Source organism: Mauremys mutica, chromosome 1 (assembly GCF_020497125.1).
Source record: "Mauremys mutica isolate MM-2020 ecotype Southern chromosome 1, ASM2049712v1, whole genome shotgun sequence".
NCBI classification, from domain to species: Eukaryota; Metazoa; Chordata; order Testudines; family Geoemydidae; genus Mauremys; species Mauremys mutica.
The window spans coordinates 242,212,512-242,229,353 of NC_059072.1; the positions used below are offsets into that span (position 1 = coordinate 242,212,512).

Below are 16,842 nucleotides of genomic sequence, written 5' to 3' on the forward strand. Positions count from 1 at the left end.
TACTTTATTGTTCTGAGGACTGTTGTATTTTAAAACAAACAAATCAAACCCTATCCTACTCCCATCCCCCTTCTCCAATGTCCAAATTACTCCTACATTCCTAACATTTTTCCTTCTTTCTATTTCTCTTCCCCCAAAACTTCTCTTCCCCACCTTCAAGGTAACATACAGTCTGTTCCTGGCTGCAATTGTCTCCTGTTGTGAGCCATCATGTCTCAGTGAAGGCCTCGTCTACAAGAGAAAACTGCAGAGATTTAGAAGCTGATTTAGTTGAACTGGCATAAACCCAGGTACAGATACTCTTAAGCCAAACCAAACACGTTTGCACAAGGCACTTGCACTGATTTAACTAAGTCTGTGCTAAACTGACAATGAAATGTGTTGTGTTTTTTTTCCTCTCACATAGACACTCTGCTTCTTCTACTTGCCTCCATGCTCCTTTTGTTTCCTCCAACTCATGCAAAAAAGTGCATGGCTTTCTTTCTCAGCATCCCTCTTCAGAATAACCTCCTTCTTCCTGGGCATTTGGTTACCTCAGTTTTCTACTTCAAATCCCTGTTTCAAACCAACCCCTTCTTGTTAATTTTCCATGAAATGTGAAATAATTAGGGAGATTTATTGAGGCTGCAAAAGCAGAAAACACAACAATGGAAGATTTTGACTACTCTCATATTAACCAGGTATATCACCTCAGGAAAGGTTGCAGAGATACATTTCTTGACACTACAAAGGACTACTCCAAGAATCAGTTTGTCCTGGAACCAAGAAGGGGAAAGGCAATTCTTGATTTAGTCTTAACGAGAGCACAAGATCTGGTCCAAGAAGTGAATCTAGCTGAATTGCTTGGTAATAGCGACCATAATGTAATTAAATTTAGCACTCTAATATGAAATTGCAGAACTACTGGGATATATAACCTGTTACTTAAATCAGCCTCTATACCAGATGATTGGAGGGTAGCTAATATAAAACGTAACAACAACAACAACAACAAAAAGGCTCCAGAGGCAATCCCAGTAATTACAGGCTGGTAAGCCTAACTTCAGTACCAAGCACATCGGTTGAAACTACAGGAAAAAACAAAATTATCAGACACACAAACGAACACAATAAGTTGGGGAAGAGTTAACATGGCTTTGAGGCATGATTCCTTTTTACAACTATTATATTTTGAGGGCGTCAATAAGTATGTGTACAAGTCAACATAGTGTACTGGACTTTCAGAGAGCCTTTGACAAGGTCCCTCACCAAAGGCTCTTAAGCAAAGTAAACAGTCATGGAATAGGAGGTCCTCCCATAGATCAGTAACAGACTAAAGGTAGGTTGAGAATCACTGCTTTATTCCTATTTACCATTGTGGGCCACAACCAGTGCTATCTGTATGGCCCTGAGGATGTCACATGGGCCACAGCTGCATGCTGAATAAGCTGCAAGCAGCCTGTGGGCCGGAGGTTGAGAACTATTGGAATAAAGGGTTTTCACAATGGAGAGCAGTAAATAGTGGGGTCTCTCAAGGCTCTGCACGGGGACCTATGCTGTTCAACATAATCATAAATGATCAGGTAAAGGGAGTAAACAATGAGGTGGCAAAATTTACAGACAATTTCAAAATTACTCAACATAGTTAAGTCCAAAGCTAACTGCAAAGAGTTACAAAGGGATCTCACTAAAGTGGATGACTTGGTGACAAAATGGCAGATGAAATTCAATGTTGATTAGTGCAAAGTAATGCACGTTGGAAAATGTAATCCCAACTATATACAAAATGATGGGGTCTAAATCAGCTGTTGCCACTCAAGGAGATGTTGGAGTCTTAGCGGATAGTTCTGTAATATCTGCCCAAGGTGCAGTGGTAGTCAAAAAAGCTAACAATGTTAGAAACCATTAGGAAAGGGCTAGATAATAAAACAGAAAATATCATAATGCCCCTGTATAAATCCATGGTACACCCATACCTTGAATACTGTGTGCAGTTCTGGTGACCCCATCTCAAAAAAGATATATTAGAATAGGAAAAAGTACAGAGAAGGAGAAAAAATCATGTGGGATATGGAATAGTTTCCATATTAGGTAAGATAAAAAACACTGGGATGACTTAATTTAGAAAAAAATATGACTAAAAGGGGATATGAAAGCGATGTCTATAAAATCATGAATGGTATGGAGAATGTGAATAAGAAAGTGTTATTTACCCATTCACATAACATAAGAATCAGGAGTCACTCAATGAAATTAATAGGCAGCAAGTTTAAAACAAACATGGGGATGTATGTGGTCATACAACACACAGTCAACCTGTGGAATTTGCTAGCAGAGGATGTTGTGAAAGTTCAAAAAAGGTTTAGATAAATTCATGCAGGATAGGGCCATCAATGGCTACTAGCCAAGCTGATCAGGGTGTCCCTACTGGCTGACACCTACTTGCTTCTGGCCCTGGCCACTGTCACAGCAAGATAACTGGTCTGACCCAGGACAACCGTTCTCATGGTCCATCACTAACCTGCTCTTACCATGACAACTGACCATTTAAAAATACCTCACCAGACATTACTAGGGTTGCCAACTTTCTAATCACAGAAAACCAAACACCCCTGCCCCTTCCCAGAGCGGTGTCCCTTCTCTGGGTTCAGAGTGTGGGAGGGGGCTCTGGGCTGAGGCAGGGGTTTGGGGGGGTTTGGGGAGGGGATCCAGGCTCCGGGGTGGGGCAAGAAATGAGGGGTTTGGCATGTGGGAGGGGGCTCGCAGTTGGGGCAGGGGTGGTGGGGGCTCTAGCTCAGGATGCAGGCTCTGCTGTGGAGCTGGGGATGCGGGTTTGGGACACAGGAGGGGCTGGGGCCGAGGGGTTCGGAGGGTGGGAGGGGGTGTGGGGTGCCATCTCCGGAAGGGAGTCTGGGTACAGGAGGGGGCGTGGGCCCCAGGCGGGCTCACCTCACGTAGCTCCTGGAAGCGGCCCGTATGTCCCTGCGGTCCCTAGGCACAGGGGCAGCCAGGGAGGCTCCGCTTAGCTGCCCCTGCAGCTCCCATTGCCCCCGGTTCCCAGGCAATGGGCGCTGCGGAGCCCGGGGAGGGGGCAGCGCGTGGGGGCCCAGGACACGCCGCTGCTTGTGACGGAGCCAGGGCCGGGCGGCCCCACCAGGCTCCCCCTTTGCCCTGGGACCCCGCTACTGCCCCGCCCCCAGGTCACGTCACACGGCAGGTTCCAGGACACGCCCCCGCCCCGCTCACAGGGGCTGTAACTCGGCGCCCCGCGAGGCTGCTCAGCGCCTAAGCGGCTTTACGGTGGGGCCCACACAGACCCGGCGGGAGTGGGGGGGCGGGCGCTACAGAAACAGCCTTTCCCCCTGCAGCCAAGGCTTCCCCCCTTCTCTCCTCCCGCTCTATGGCTCCGCCCGCTTCGAGACAGGATGTCCCGCCTCCTGTCTACACGCTGATTGGTGGACGGGCTCCGGCTGCCGGCCCCGGGATTGGCCGCGGAGGGCCAGGCTCCTCCTGCTTCCGGTAGGGGGATTGGGTGGGGGCGGGGCGAGGAGTCGGGTTAGAAGAATAGCCCGAGCGGAGGACGGTGGCGGCTGCGCGAGGAGCCGGCGCCGAGGGTCAGTGCTGCCCGCGCGGGGGAGCGAAGCGAAGCGAAGCGGGTGGCCGGGCCTGGGCGCCCCGCCTGGCGGGGGCGAGAAGTCGGACCCGTCCCGGTCCCCGCACTGGGGCGGTGGGTCTCCGCTGTTGAGCGCGGGGGGAGCCGAGCCGACCCCCCCGCCCTCGGGAGCTGCTGGGGCTGGCCCGAGCCCTGCCCTGCCCTGCCCTGCGTGGGCGCCTGTCTAGGCGGCTGTGAGTGGCGGCGGGGGAGCGTTGTAACGCGGGTGGGGGGCGGACGGGTGGACAGGCCCGGCCCGGCCCGGCGGGGGTTAATGGGGGGCGGGAGAGGGAAGGCGCGGGGGGCACCGGCAGAGCCGTGGTGCGGCTGCTGCACAGGAGCCGGGGTCCCCCGGGGCGCCCGGGCAGCGTTTCTAGCTAACTGGGTTGCGAGGTGCGCGGCCAGATGCCCGCAGGCCGTGTGACGGTACCAATCCGAGCAGCACCGTAGGGGATGGTGGTAACGGGCCTTGACTGAGCTTGAAGGAGACGAGACGAGGGAAAGGGGATCCTGTTTTTGGAGAGGAGCATCATAGAAGGCCCCCCCCCCCCGCTGTCCAACTGTGTGTGTAAAAATGGTCATAGCTTTGGGTTTGTCTGCTGCTTGCGTAATCTGGATCAATTATTTATTTCATGCACCATTTACGGGTCTGAGGGGCAGAGGCAGCAGCCCAGGCCTCTGAGGGTGTCCTTTTGGTGCATCAGAAAGGATGTTTTCACCATCAGCGGGAGTGGAAGGTGGTGTTACTTTTTCTTTCCTCCCCCTTTATGCATTGTCAGGGTGTCAGCTCCCATGTGAGATCGGGAAATTCATATTCATATGAATACAACTTTAGAGGAAATGGGAATTCTTCTGGTATTACCAAGAATAACTTCGCATAGCTTGTTTTATCTACTAGATTATTATTTTTCCCCCCCACTGACAGGTCTGGCCACTCTGCCAGCCTGGAGAGGGCTGGAGACTGAAAATGTCTTCTGAACCTTTTTGTCTGGCTGCTCAAACTAGGTTTGATTCCAAATGGCTGAAGACAGATTTACAGGTAAGAACTTTCCTTGTCGTTTTTTATGATAGTATTTTGTATCATGACATTTGGTGTGCACATCAGCAATGTTTTTAAATGTCAGTTGCTAACAAACTGAAGAATCTAACTATGCTGTTGAAAATGGCATGCAGTTTCTGAGCATGCCCTGAGAACTGATCTCAAAGAAGCAATAAAAGCACAGTTTTAATTCCAGTGTAGTCTATATTTTGTTTAAAACCAAGCTGAAGTATATTTTTTTGCTTTTTAATGTCTTTATTCACTGATTCATGTTTAATTATGTAATGCTCTGTGATCTTAAAAAGTACTGTAAATATTTTTAGTCTGTTTACTCTGTGACTATCTATAGTGGATAGCTATAACATGGAAGAAAAACTGTGGTTAAGGAAAACTGAAATCTGATAAAATTAAATTACTTGCACTTTGAAGAGTAGGAACAACTAATTTAAATTTGCAGATGAATTTCTTGGCAATTCTGCTTGGATTATTTATAGAGACTTAAATCGTGGTGTGTGTGGGTTGTCCCCCTCCCCTTTTAAAAAAGCTTCCTACAAGGAGTGCTAATAAGTTTTTCCTGAATCTTTGTACTGTTTTTGACCTGTGGAAAAACATTGTACCTTGTTCAGAGACTTATTATGAAAATGGAATATATAACACTTATCTGTGATGATTGACTGAAAACCAAAACATATGCACTCATGATAAGGCCATGGAAAATGGGAATAAAGATTTATTATAATGTTATAGTTTCTAGTTTTCAAATCCACAGTGTCATTAGTGGTGGTATGTAGAGGTTCGGGTCAGTAAAGCATGTATTTGGGATGGAATGTTCAGTCAATCAAATATGTATATTTTTTCCAGTACTTTACATTTTCAAAGTAATACATAAGAACTGAATCTCAAAATGGGATTGAAATAGGTCCGTCAGTATTATCCTTCAATTACAGATGAGGAAACAGAGAGAATGGGAAAGGTCATTTGACTATGCCAAGATTACGCGGAGTGGCTGAATGGCAGAGCTGAGCCTAGAATTTAGCTATTTGTGTGCTTAAATAAATGAGACTGTCCTGAGGAGCCTGCAATCTGATGAAATTTTGTCGCCAATATTTTCCATCTAAAGTTTAACAAAACCAGATTCACTAGTAGCATGCAACTTTTAGTGGGTTGGTATTTTCACATTGCATTCATTGGAGAAACCTTGTATGTGTAATTCTGTGAGATGACTCGGCTGATGTTGGATATTGGTAGAGTAATTCTCCTCTTTCCCCCTCCCAATAGCCTGCATTGCTACCTGCAAAAACAAACCAACAACTTTTAGCTAAGTTAATCAGTAACAGTGTCATGAATGATATCTAAGATGCTTTTTATTTTTTAAAGAAATAACATGGATGCTTTTAAATGGCCAAGTTACATATATTTCATACCTGAGCTCAAATTTTGAGCTAAGCATCTTGCAGAAAAATTATAGGTTGCAAACATGCATTGTCAGATACAAGAGAATAGTGGAAGTTTGCAGTTGAGAGTGATGGCCTTTCTTTCTGGCCAAATGTGTAATGTCCTTTTGTCCTTGTTTTTTATTTTGTTTTTTGTTTCAACTGTTTGTTTTTTCCTCTGTGAATTGGGAGCTTAGAAATTTCTCTGCTCATGTGATTGATACTGTCTCTTGGTTAATATTCTGAACCTCTTGTGATTGCTGGAGAACATTATCAACAAAATGGTCTTAGGATCTTGAATTTAATTTGAGGTTGTTTTTCAATTGGATGAATTATAACTGTAGTAAGTACTTTTGCTTATTGTGGGAATCCATGTAATGGTTAACTCTTTAATGAGGTATATTAAGAGGAACTCCTAATATTAAGGAACTTAATTTTCGTAAATAAAAGGTAAATCTTTTCATGACAAGAAACCAATTACATCCAAAGTTGTCAAAACAAATTTGTCTTACCTGAAACATAAGAGTAACTGAGAGCAGAGCTACCATTTGTGATGTCCAGATGCTAAACTTGAAAATCAGTCCTTTGTTTCCTCTGCAATCCACTGAAGACTAGTCAGTTGTTGTCTCCAACTATTATCAGACATTACCCCGAACCGTTTGTTAGAAAAGTAATGTACTGATTTGGTCTTTTTAAATTTAGCTATTTTTTTGCTGGCATTACACTGGCTCTGTTCTTGGTGTAATGCCAGCAAAAAATATATCTACATCTCTATATAAAAAAAACTGTGTATTTTTTCTAATTTAAAAAAAATCCTGTATATGGGTCCTTGAAATAGCTTAAGTTCTTTACCTAATAGATCCTGTGTGGCTTTGTCTCTTTCTTAGTGCATGCTGGACTGTACCGGCTATTGAGTGGAATAATCCGATTACTCAAGGGCTTTTATATTGGTTTATTTGGTATAATACTTTTTTCTAACTGACATGATTTATATCACTTTTTTTTAAGGTGAGAGATCATACTCATTTAATGTGCTGGACTCTTGTTGACATCCTTTGTCTCCTGTACATGAAACGATTGTAGAATGGCTTTATGGCAGGGACTCCCAAACTTTTTCGCTTTCCCACTCCCAGGAGCTGGGGTCAAGGGCAGAGCAGGGCTGGGTGGCACTCCCTCCCGTCACCCTGTGGAGGTTGACCTGAACGTTCCTCTGTGCCTCCTTGGAGGGCGGGGGGAAGCATACCACAGTTTGGGGACCATTGCTTTATGGAGTCTTATATGCAGTGTAATAATAGTAATGTCTGACCCAGGATAGTAGAGAGACAAGATTAGTGAGGTAATATCTTTTACTGGACCAACTTCTGTTTGAGAGAGACAGACAAGTGTTCGAGCCACACACAGCTCTTTTTCCGGTCTGGGAAAGGTACTCCTAGCATCACAGCAAAATGCAAGTTGGACAGATTATCTAGAAAAAGTAGTTAGAGGCTCAAAGGGCTGCAAGCAGTCCCATGTTCCATTGCAGGGCTTGAGGATTGCAGGTAGCCTAGTGTAGTTTCCTCTGAGCCTTGAAAGAAGGAGGGGGGATGTCTTCTGAGACCTGTCTTGTTCTATCTGCTGATAATTTACTCTAGCTGTATGGGTTCTTTCTTAAAGCTTGACAACTCTGGCAGGTATTGTGGATTGAAGTCAATTAACCCCATTCTTTGTGGAGATCATTACTTCTTTTTTGCTCTGGCCTGGTGTGAAGTTTGTGCCACTGCATTAAAATAGCCCATATAAACATAACTATGGAACAAATAATTAGTTTAAAATGGGTCGTGTGCAGCCATTTTTTTCCATGCCATAGGACTTCAGGCATGTACAGAACAGAAGGTCCAATATGAATTAGTGAAATTTGGAAAGATGTCAGTGAGATCAGTGTGGATGATACTGCACAGAGTCTAGTTGAAAGTGCCCTATTGTGATTATTTCTCTTAGCCTTCTGTGTGTACAGCCAGGTGCCTCGGTGCGCAAAACTGTGTATATATCTCCAAGGGAGAGAAATAAAAACTTACGTTATTTTTAGACACCTTAGATTCTCATCAGGATATACAAATTGTCATAACGCCAAAGTTTTCATGTACCTTGTAGAACTAGAAGTGAGTTCTGGGTCCCGTTCGAAAGGGGAAAAACGCCTCAGTTGTGTGTTGCTCCTTTTTCTAGCTCTACAGGACAAGAAGAAATTAAACATTAAAACAGTCCAGGAAAACTATCAGCTCAGGTCTTATTCTTACTGTTCCTGGGTCATCATGAATTGTACTTCTGAAGGAGAAGTGCCACATGTGGCATTAGAAGGATGAAAGGCATATGGGCTTTATTTTATTTCTTTTGTAGATAGGCTTTTGAAACTGCTCAATGTTAGACTAAGTGCTGGGTAGATGGAGTAATTTGCAGGTGATGTCTTACGTGCGTGCAACACTGGTCACACCTGTGCAACTTACACACAGAGGAGATATCCACATGCTGTGTGTGTGTGTGTGTGTGTATTGTGACAAAGTTCTGTCCTTGACTCTGTGGGTCCTGCATTTCCTGGCAGATGTTTGCTAGCCTCAGAGGCTCCCTGTGACCCTCCACGTAGCCCTTCTCTCTCTCTAGAGGCAAGGGTCACAGCTTACTGAGCCATTTTCATCATAAGCCAACAATGGAGGTGAGGAGAAGCAATCCTCCCTCGCACAGTCTCTGTTGTCTCCCAATCTCAGTAATTAATCGGGGGGGGGAAAGCCCGGGCCTGCCCTTTACTCTGAGCTCCAGCCCAGGGACCCTAAAATTAGCAGCTATGGTAGCTGACATCTTGGAAATAGGACATGTACAATTCCCTGGGCCACTTCCCCACAGCAGCTCCCCACTCAATATCTCCTTCACCGTTACCTCAGGGCCTCTTTCCTTACACTTGATATGGATTTGTACTGCTTCATTCCTCCAGCAGCACTGCTCCTGACACCTGCATGTCACTGACTAACTGGGAGGCTTTTAACTAGTTCCAGCCAGCCCTTGATTGGCTTCAGGTGTCCCAATCAATGTAGCTATCTCCACTGCCTTCTGGAAGGATCTTAATTGGTCCCAAGTGTGTTGATTAACCTGGAGCAACTGCCATTTGGTTACCATGGTACCAGGGATTTGTTTAGCCTGGGGCTAACATACCTGTTCCTCACTACTTTCCTATAGCCATCTGGCCTTGCCCCGTCACAGTATGTAGAATTTTCAAAGCACTGTTTAGAAATTCCTGTTGTTTGAATATCTGTGGGTGAATGATCTGTTGTCTCTCAGTGGAGGCTGCCATTTAGATGAAACCCTGTCACCCCCCCCAGCAGAAGCCAGGTTTGATGCCAAGTGCGACTGAAAGAACTAGTGTTGCTATTGGCAGTCTAAATAATAGGCTTTCATTGGTAGTATAAGCCTGACTTCCAAGGCAAAGTGATTCTGGCTTACTTGTCATTATCAAGTTGTTAAGATGATGACTGTCTTTGTTTACTAATGTTTTAATTAGATTGTTGAAGTTTCTTAAATATAATATTTTGTAATTAGACAAATAGAATATTCTCTCTTACTACATTCTAGTTTTTCCTTTAACATGTGGGGAATCACATTTGGTAGAGTATTTGCCAGTATTGGGAGATATACAGGTATGTGGAAAAAACTATAAACAGTAACAGGTCATTCACGTTTACTTCAGTCATATGCTTTTAGATATATTTCAAAATATTTGTCCCCTTCTCCCTTAAATTTGAGCCAAGTGTGAAAAGTTGTGACAAAATAAATTGTATCGCCAGGGCTTAAAAAATTTACTTAAGGCTTTGTAGCCCAAGAACTAGTCTTGTTGTCAAGTGTGTTAAGGGTATGTCCACACTGCATCTGGGAGTGAGCCTCCCAGCCTGGGTCCACAGACTTGAGCTAGCGCTTTAAGAATCGCTGTGTAGACATTGCATCTCAGGCTGGAGCGTGGGCTCTGAAAACAGGGTGATGGGATGTGGGGTTGAGAGCCCAAGCTGCCACGTCTGCATAGCTATTTTTAGAGGGCTATTGTGAGCCCTTCTAGCATGAGTCTGTGAACCCAGGCTGGGAGGCTCGCACCCTGATGCAGTGTATTCTTGTGTACCTGTGCTGGCACCCCCTACCAATTAAAGGAATAAAACTGTTATATAGTGTATCTAATAACACTGTCAATTGCCTTTCTATTTAATGTATTTTAAAAATGTTTTAAACATGCCATATCTCTTACATTTGTCATACCTTTTTTCCCTTGACTTCACTCCCATCTCTTTTAAAACCACTATAGAACATGCCTTGTTTCCCCTACAACATTTTCTGGTTTTTCTTTTGCCTCCACGTTCTTATGACAGTCTTTTGCTCTCTTGTCTCACCTTACTTCCCTGCTTTCCTCTCTTGTCCATATCTACCTCATGCATAGAACTTAAACAATTTTAGTAGAAACCCAGTGCCTAGGGGACTAAAACTACTAGTCAAAGCCAGATAAGGATACAGTTGGGAAAGTCTCACATGCCAGCTAGTGGAAAGGGGAACATATAGTGCTTCCTATACTGATACTGTTTTTAGATCCTGCTCTGTTAACTGAATAGCAGTAGTAAAAAGAGTTTTCAGTCTGCTGTAGCTTGGGAAAGCAATGGGCGGCAGCCAAGGTAATAGAGCTGTCTCTTCTTAAGAAGACAGCTTTGCTTCAGCTTACATTCATTTCATATTTGGAAGGCTATTTTTGCAACCATATGGGTGAGAGGTAACTTTTTCAAAGGGGTAACGAACTTTAAGAATTATACTCGTGTCTGAAATCTTTGTACCTGCTATAAATTATGCCTAAAATCATGCTCTTACATTGAGTTCTGTATGGGAAGGCTCCTTTGTCAGCCTGGAACTCCATTGGATTTGGTGAGGCTTCCCTACATCTTTGTCATCCACCTATGAGGATCTTATTGTAGGTATTTGACTTTGCAATCACCAATAACAATTTAAGAGTCTCCTGTGGCAGGATTTTTCAAATTCTGTAGAATACTAGTCTTAGTATGTCTTCCTGTTTAAATCAAAGCTTGGAAAAAGTACTTTCTGGTGTCCAGTGGGAAGACTGCCAATATCATTTAGGTTTCAGAGCAGTAGCCATATTAGTCTGTATCAGCAATATCATTTAGGACTCTAGTAGCATAGTATGAACTGATGCTGTTCTAGTAAGCTTCATGCTTACTCCTCAAGCTAAATAGTAAAATTCAAACATTACAAGTAATTCACTTCGCTGTGGCTTTTCACAGTAAGTGGGGTATGATCCCATGGAGACTGGGAAAAGGAAACAGAAGAAGGGACGAAAAAAACCCCAAAACCAACCATAGAAGAGAGAGACGACAACAAGGGTGAGAAATACAAAAATCAGACTTCAAGAGGCAAAGACAGAGTGTATTGGGAATATCAATGTTGCTTCGCTACCCTTCTCTTTAAAAGAAGGAAAAAAGGTCCTGTTTTTTTCCTCTTCTCCCCCCCCCCCCTTTTTTTTTTTTAAAAGGGTTGATACAAAATATGGTACAGCTGCAAGGAAGAAGCAGGATACTCTTTTTTTCTCTCCGCTTTGCACTGCTGGGGATTTTGGAGTGCTTCCCAGTGAGTAGTTCCTGTCTTTCATAACTGGCCCTTGTTAGCAGGTTTCTGATAATTTTTTCAGGGTGCAATATAAATAGTTCTTTGAGGGTTATGTCTTAATTAAGTTCTTGGATGGGAATGGTTTTGCTGCCTGCTTTGTTTTACTTGCACTACCTACTTCAGTGAAGTTCATAAAAGTAACTTCAGACTTTCATTCTGCCTACAGGGCAGTTTGCTCTTGTGACATGGATTGTTAATCAGCTAGGCCATGTTCAGAGAATCTTGGCAAACAAATCTCTAATCATTGGATTCCAAAACAATTTACCCAACTCCTGTTTATTTCTAAAATAATCCAATTTTTAAAAAAACGTCAATTGAGGTTTTGCATGGGAAAAAATATGGTAAGGATTTCAAGGTCTTATGCAGGTGATGTAGCAGTGTGTCTTCCACTGGGATTAGAAAGGAGCATAATAATTGGCATAAATGATTTGATCTATGGAGTTTATGAAAAGTTAGATCTCCTAAATGTTGCTGCCTTCCTGCTGGAGGACATCTGCCCAAGAGGGGATTCAGGACTTCTCTCAAGACTTGAGAGTTGGAATAGGAGTTTGCACAGAGGGAGAGTAGGCTTCTATATTAGATTTTTAAATTAGTTGTTGTTTGGGCTAAAGAAAATCTATTAAACTAAATAAACATTTTACCTTCTAACTTAAAAAGTAAACCTAGTGCCAGTTAGAGTAAAAGCCTCAGTTTAATTGTGCAGGTTAGATTACCAATAGGTTACAGTGGGGGCTGCTGAGTGTGTAGTGCATTAATGTAGTGCTTCCTAATTCCATATTTCGACTATGGTTGGCAGGTGTGTCCAATCTGGTAGGCTGCGTTTCTGCATTTGCTCCCCCTATCAGTTGCACGTAAATGTTTTGGAAAATGTGGTCCTGAACTCACTTTAAGTATCTTCAGAAACCTCTTTATTCCTAAATGTTCTGTTAATAGAATCATAGAAATGTAGGACTAGAAGGGACCTCCATTAGATCATCTATCCAGTCCCCTGCACTGAGGCAGGACTTAGTGTTATTTAGATCATCCCTGATAGGTGTGTGTCTAACCTGTTCTTAAAAACCTGTAATGATGGAGATTCCACAACCTGCCTAGGTAATTTGTTTCAGTGCTTAACTACTCTTACAGTTAGGAAGCTTTTTGTAATGTCTAACCTAAATCTTTCTCGCTGCAATTTAAGCCCATTACGTCTTATCCTGTCCTCGGTGGTTAAGATGAACACCTTGTCACCCTTCTCTTTGTAACACTTATGTACTTGAAGACTGTTATGTCCACCCTCTATGTTCTTTATTCCAGACTAAAAAAACTGGGTTTGTTTAATCTTGCCCTATAGATAATGTTTTCTAGACCTTTAATCATTTTTGTTGCTCTCCTCTGGACTCCCTCCAATTTGCCCACATCTTTCAAAAGTGTGGTGCCCAGAGCTGGCCAGAGTGCTCCAGCGGAGGCCTTATCAGTGCTGAGTAGTAGTAGAATTATTTCTCGTGTCTAAGGCTACATTTTAGTCACAGGTGGTTTTTTTAGTAAAAGTTTATGGACCCCCTCCCGCACCCAAACCCTGAGCCCCTTCCCACACCCAAACTCCTGCTGCTGTTACTTGGGGGGGGGGTGTGGGGGGTGGGCATGCGTGCGTGCTGGTGGCCCAAGACTGCCCTAGCAGCAGCAGGCCCTGGGCCAGCCACCGCAGAAGTCACAGAGTTCCTGAAAAGTTAGGGAATGCATGACTTCTGTGACAAACTCACAGCCTTACTCATGTCTTTTTCTTACAACACTCGTGCTAGTACGTTCCAGAATGGTGGCTTTTTTTTTTTTTTGGCAACAGTATTGTTTTCTATTTACATTGTGATCCACTATAACCTCAAGATGCTTTTCAGCAGTGCTCCTTCCTAGGCAGTCATTTTCCATTTGGTATCTGTGCAATTGATTGTTCTTTCCTAAGTAGAGTACTTTGCATCTGTCCATATTGAATTGTATCCTATTGATTTCAGACCATTTCTCCAGTTTGTCAAGGTAATTTTGAATTCTAATCCTGTCCTCCAAAGCTCTTGCAACCCCTGTCAACTTGGTATCATCTGCTAACTTTAAGTGTACTCTCTTTGCCATTATCTAAATCATTTATGAAGGTATTGAATAGAACCGGACCCACAACAGGACCCCACTCAATATGCTTTTCCAGCTTAACTGTGAACAAGAGAACTGCTGAGTACAGTTTTTCAACCAGTTGTGCACCCACCTTATAGTAGGTTTGTCTATGCTATATTTCCCTAGTCTACTTATGAGTAGGGTGACCATATGTCCCGTTTAGGCTGGGATAGTCCTTTTTTTTTTTTTTTTAAAGCCCTGTACTGGCCGTCACGATTTTTTTGGCAAAACTCTGCATTTTGCCAGAAAGGTGGGGTGTGACCCCCCCCCAGTGGGACACAGAGGAATGTGCGGGGTGGGGGGAGGGGAGCAGCATTGGGAAAATGTGGTCACCCTAGTTGTGAGAAGATCATGTGAGACCATATCAAAAGCCTTATTAAAGTTGAGATATATCACATCTACTGCTTCCCCCATCCACGAGGTTTGTTTCTCTGTCAGAGGAGGATATTAGGTTGACTTGATGCAGGGGTGTGTGCAAGAATTAAAAATTTGACAGCTTTTGGAGGGGCATGTTCTATGCCCCCGCCGTGGCCATGGGGCTAGAAGAAGTGTATATCTCGCTGCTGAGGGTAAGCAGGGAAGCAAGGGTACGTCTACTACATGCTTGTGGCTTCTACCCTGGTCCCTATGCTACTTGCCTGTGTGCTGCTTTGGTCCCTTCACAAGTGATTGCCGAATGGCACAGGAAAGTTTCCTACAATGGGGGAAGGAACAAAGCAGCTCTGCCAAAGAACCTTCGGCTGAGGATTGTCGAGTACCTCCAGGAAACTTTCCTAGAGATCTCTGGAGGATTCCCGTGAGATCTTGGTGTGCATCAATACCCTTCTCTGTGCAGCTAATCAGTACAGCAGAACAATGTACAGTACACAGAAACACAGCCAGCCTTGTACGTTTCTATACCCTGAACCCACCTCTGCACCACACAAACCCAGGGCCGGTGCAAGGAAGTTTTGCGCCCTAGGCGAAACTGGCACCTTGCGCCCCCTCCGCCCTCCCAGCCCTGCAGCAGCTCTCCCCTGAGGCGCCCCCCTGCGGCAGATTCCCCCCCCCCCCCCGGGGAGCCATCCGGCACCTCCCCATCCCAGCTCACCTCTGCTCCAGAAGTCCTGCTGTTGCGCCCATTGCCGGGCTTGTGCCACGTGCGCTAAGTAGAGCTGCGGAGCTCTGCCCAGCCGCCGGCGCCATCGCCAGCAATGAGAAGAATCGCCTGGGATGGAGTGGCCGCTGCGCTGGAAGGGAGAGGGAGTCTGAGCCGCCGGCAGGCAGCGCAAGGGTTCCCCATGGTCAGTGTGCCGCCGGCAGCCCGAACTCCTGGGCTGGCTGCCGGCGGCTCAGACTCCCTTTCCCTCCCAGTGCAGCGGCTGCAGAAAGGCTTTAAAAAAAAATAATTGGGAGCTTCGCTTTTTAGTGCCCCCAAATGTTGGTGCTCTAGGCAACCGCTTAGTTGGCCTAAATGGTAGCACCGGCCCTGCACAAACCACTTACGAGGCGTCTCCTTTCCTGGTTCTTGCTCACCGGAGAGCAACTGCTGAGACTAGCTAGACACCTTCAGAGTGGTGAAGAGTTCCTGGCTGACTGCCTCACCGGGCGACCCGGCCAGGAGCTCCTCTTCATCAATGCAGGGATACTGTTCAAAGGCAACGGGTAACTTGGATTAGAAAAGGGAAATGTAAAGGCTGAGGTTGTCTGTTTTTCTGTATATCTTGTATGTTTGCTTTTCCTTGATGTATCATCTTTGAAAATGGACTTTATAAACTTTATTTTTGCCACAAGCAGGTCTCTGGTGTGCAAGCTATGAAATGTGAGCGCCCAAGCACACTGATAACTGTGGGGGCTGGTTTCACACATTTTGGGGTGATGAACTAGAGGTGAATGATCTGAGTGTCTTTGTACTTAAGAACTCAGGGAGGACACATTTGGGAAAATTTGGGACTAGAAGGGCTGTTTGTCACACTGCAAGGAGTGACTAGGCTGGTGAGAGTCGGGGCAAAACCTTGTGCTTGTGGGCTGGCTATTGGTGCCAGAGATTGGAACCATAGTTGCACAGCATTAAGGCCACAAGGAGGAGCAGGAGGTGACATAGCCACTTACTGTCTGGGTAGTTCCCAGGACATCAGTCATTGCCACAAACAGTGACACAAAAGAGCATCCTCATCTTTCTGATACACTGCAACCAAAAGATTTTTGAACAGAACTCCAGTTTTTGTGTCTCAGCACTTGGATGTCAGGTGGATAGGCACTTTGGAAATGTTTGGATATAGCAAATGTTCAGGAGAGAATGCTTGTTTCTCTGTGCTGGCTAACCTCATTTCCAAGCCAATTTATGGGAACAATGGTCCTGGGGCTCAAAAACAGATCTGTAGCTGTTCTGTTCTCTGCAACTGACTTGCTATGACTTTGGGCAAATCACTTATCCACTTGGTTGGTTATAATTAGGTTAATACTTCTCTTACAGATGTTGAAAAGCTTAATTATTGATAAAATGCTTTGAGATTCTGAAATGGGGAAGGTAAAGTTTGGCTAGTAGTTTTATTCACCACACTTTAAGAAACTGTTTAACCATGTTTGGTTTTGAGTATTGTAGTAGCAAAACATTGCTGATGTTTGTTGTTTACTGTCCATGGAGTGAACTAGAATTCCAGTGTTAAATTGCTCTGGTTAAATTGAAGGAGTATATCTGGTGTTTGCATTCGTTGTAAACACTTTATCTGTAGTTTTTAAAACACTGTGTCAGCAGTCCTCCTTTCAGTCAGCTGCTTTGTTTATTGCCACACACTATCATATGTCTGTTACACTTAAGTGTTTTTTTTAAATTTCATTTTTTTCAGATAATGAAGCAAGATAATAACTTAAATGCTACTAAAACAACAGCAAAAGCTGTCTTTCTAAAAGCTATCTATGCCTATCTCATAGAGCTGGAAGGG

The 16,842-nt window shown here is 44.4% G+C and overlaps 1 protein-coding gene and 1 long non-coding RNA gene across 2 annotated transcripts in view; one reads left to right on the forward strand and one right to left on the reverse strand.

Annotated features, from left to right (window-relative positions):
- Positions 1 to 3,520: 3,520 nt before the first annotated feature.
- The window catches only part of HERC2 (HECT and RLD domain containing E3 ubiquitin protein ligase 2), a 193,783-nt gene continuing 180,461 nt past the window's right edge, over positions 3,521 to 16,842 (forward strand). Inside the window, exons 1-2 of the mRNA XM_045004994.1 lie at positions 3,521 to 3,593; positions 4,557 to 4,670. Of these exons, the coding sequence (XP_044860929.1) occupies positions 4,599 to 4,670 (72 nt within the window). The 5' untranslated portion in view covers positions 3,521 to 3,593; positions 4,557 to 4,598. The remainder of the gene's footprint in view (positions 3,594 to 4,556; positions 4,671 to 16,842) is intronic.
- On the reverse strand, positions 5,318 to 9,211 carry LOC123363711. Its single transcript, XR_006576871.1, has 3 exons — positions 9,011 to 9,211; positions 8,227 to 8,307; positions 5,318 to 5,961 (listed from the first exon to the last, which is right to left on the reverse strand). It is a non-coding gene; the product is annotated as an uncharacterized LOC123363711 (long non-coding RNA).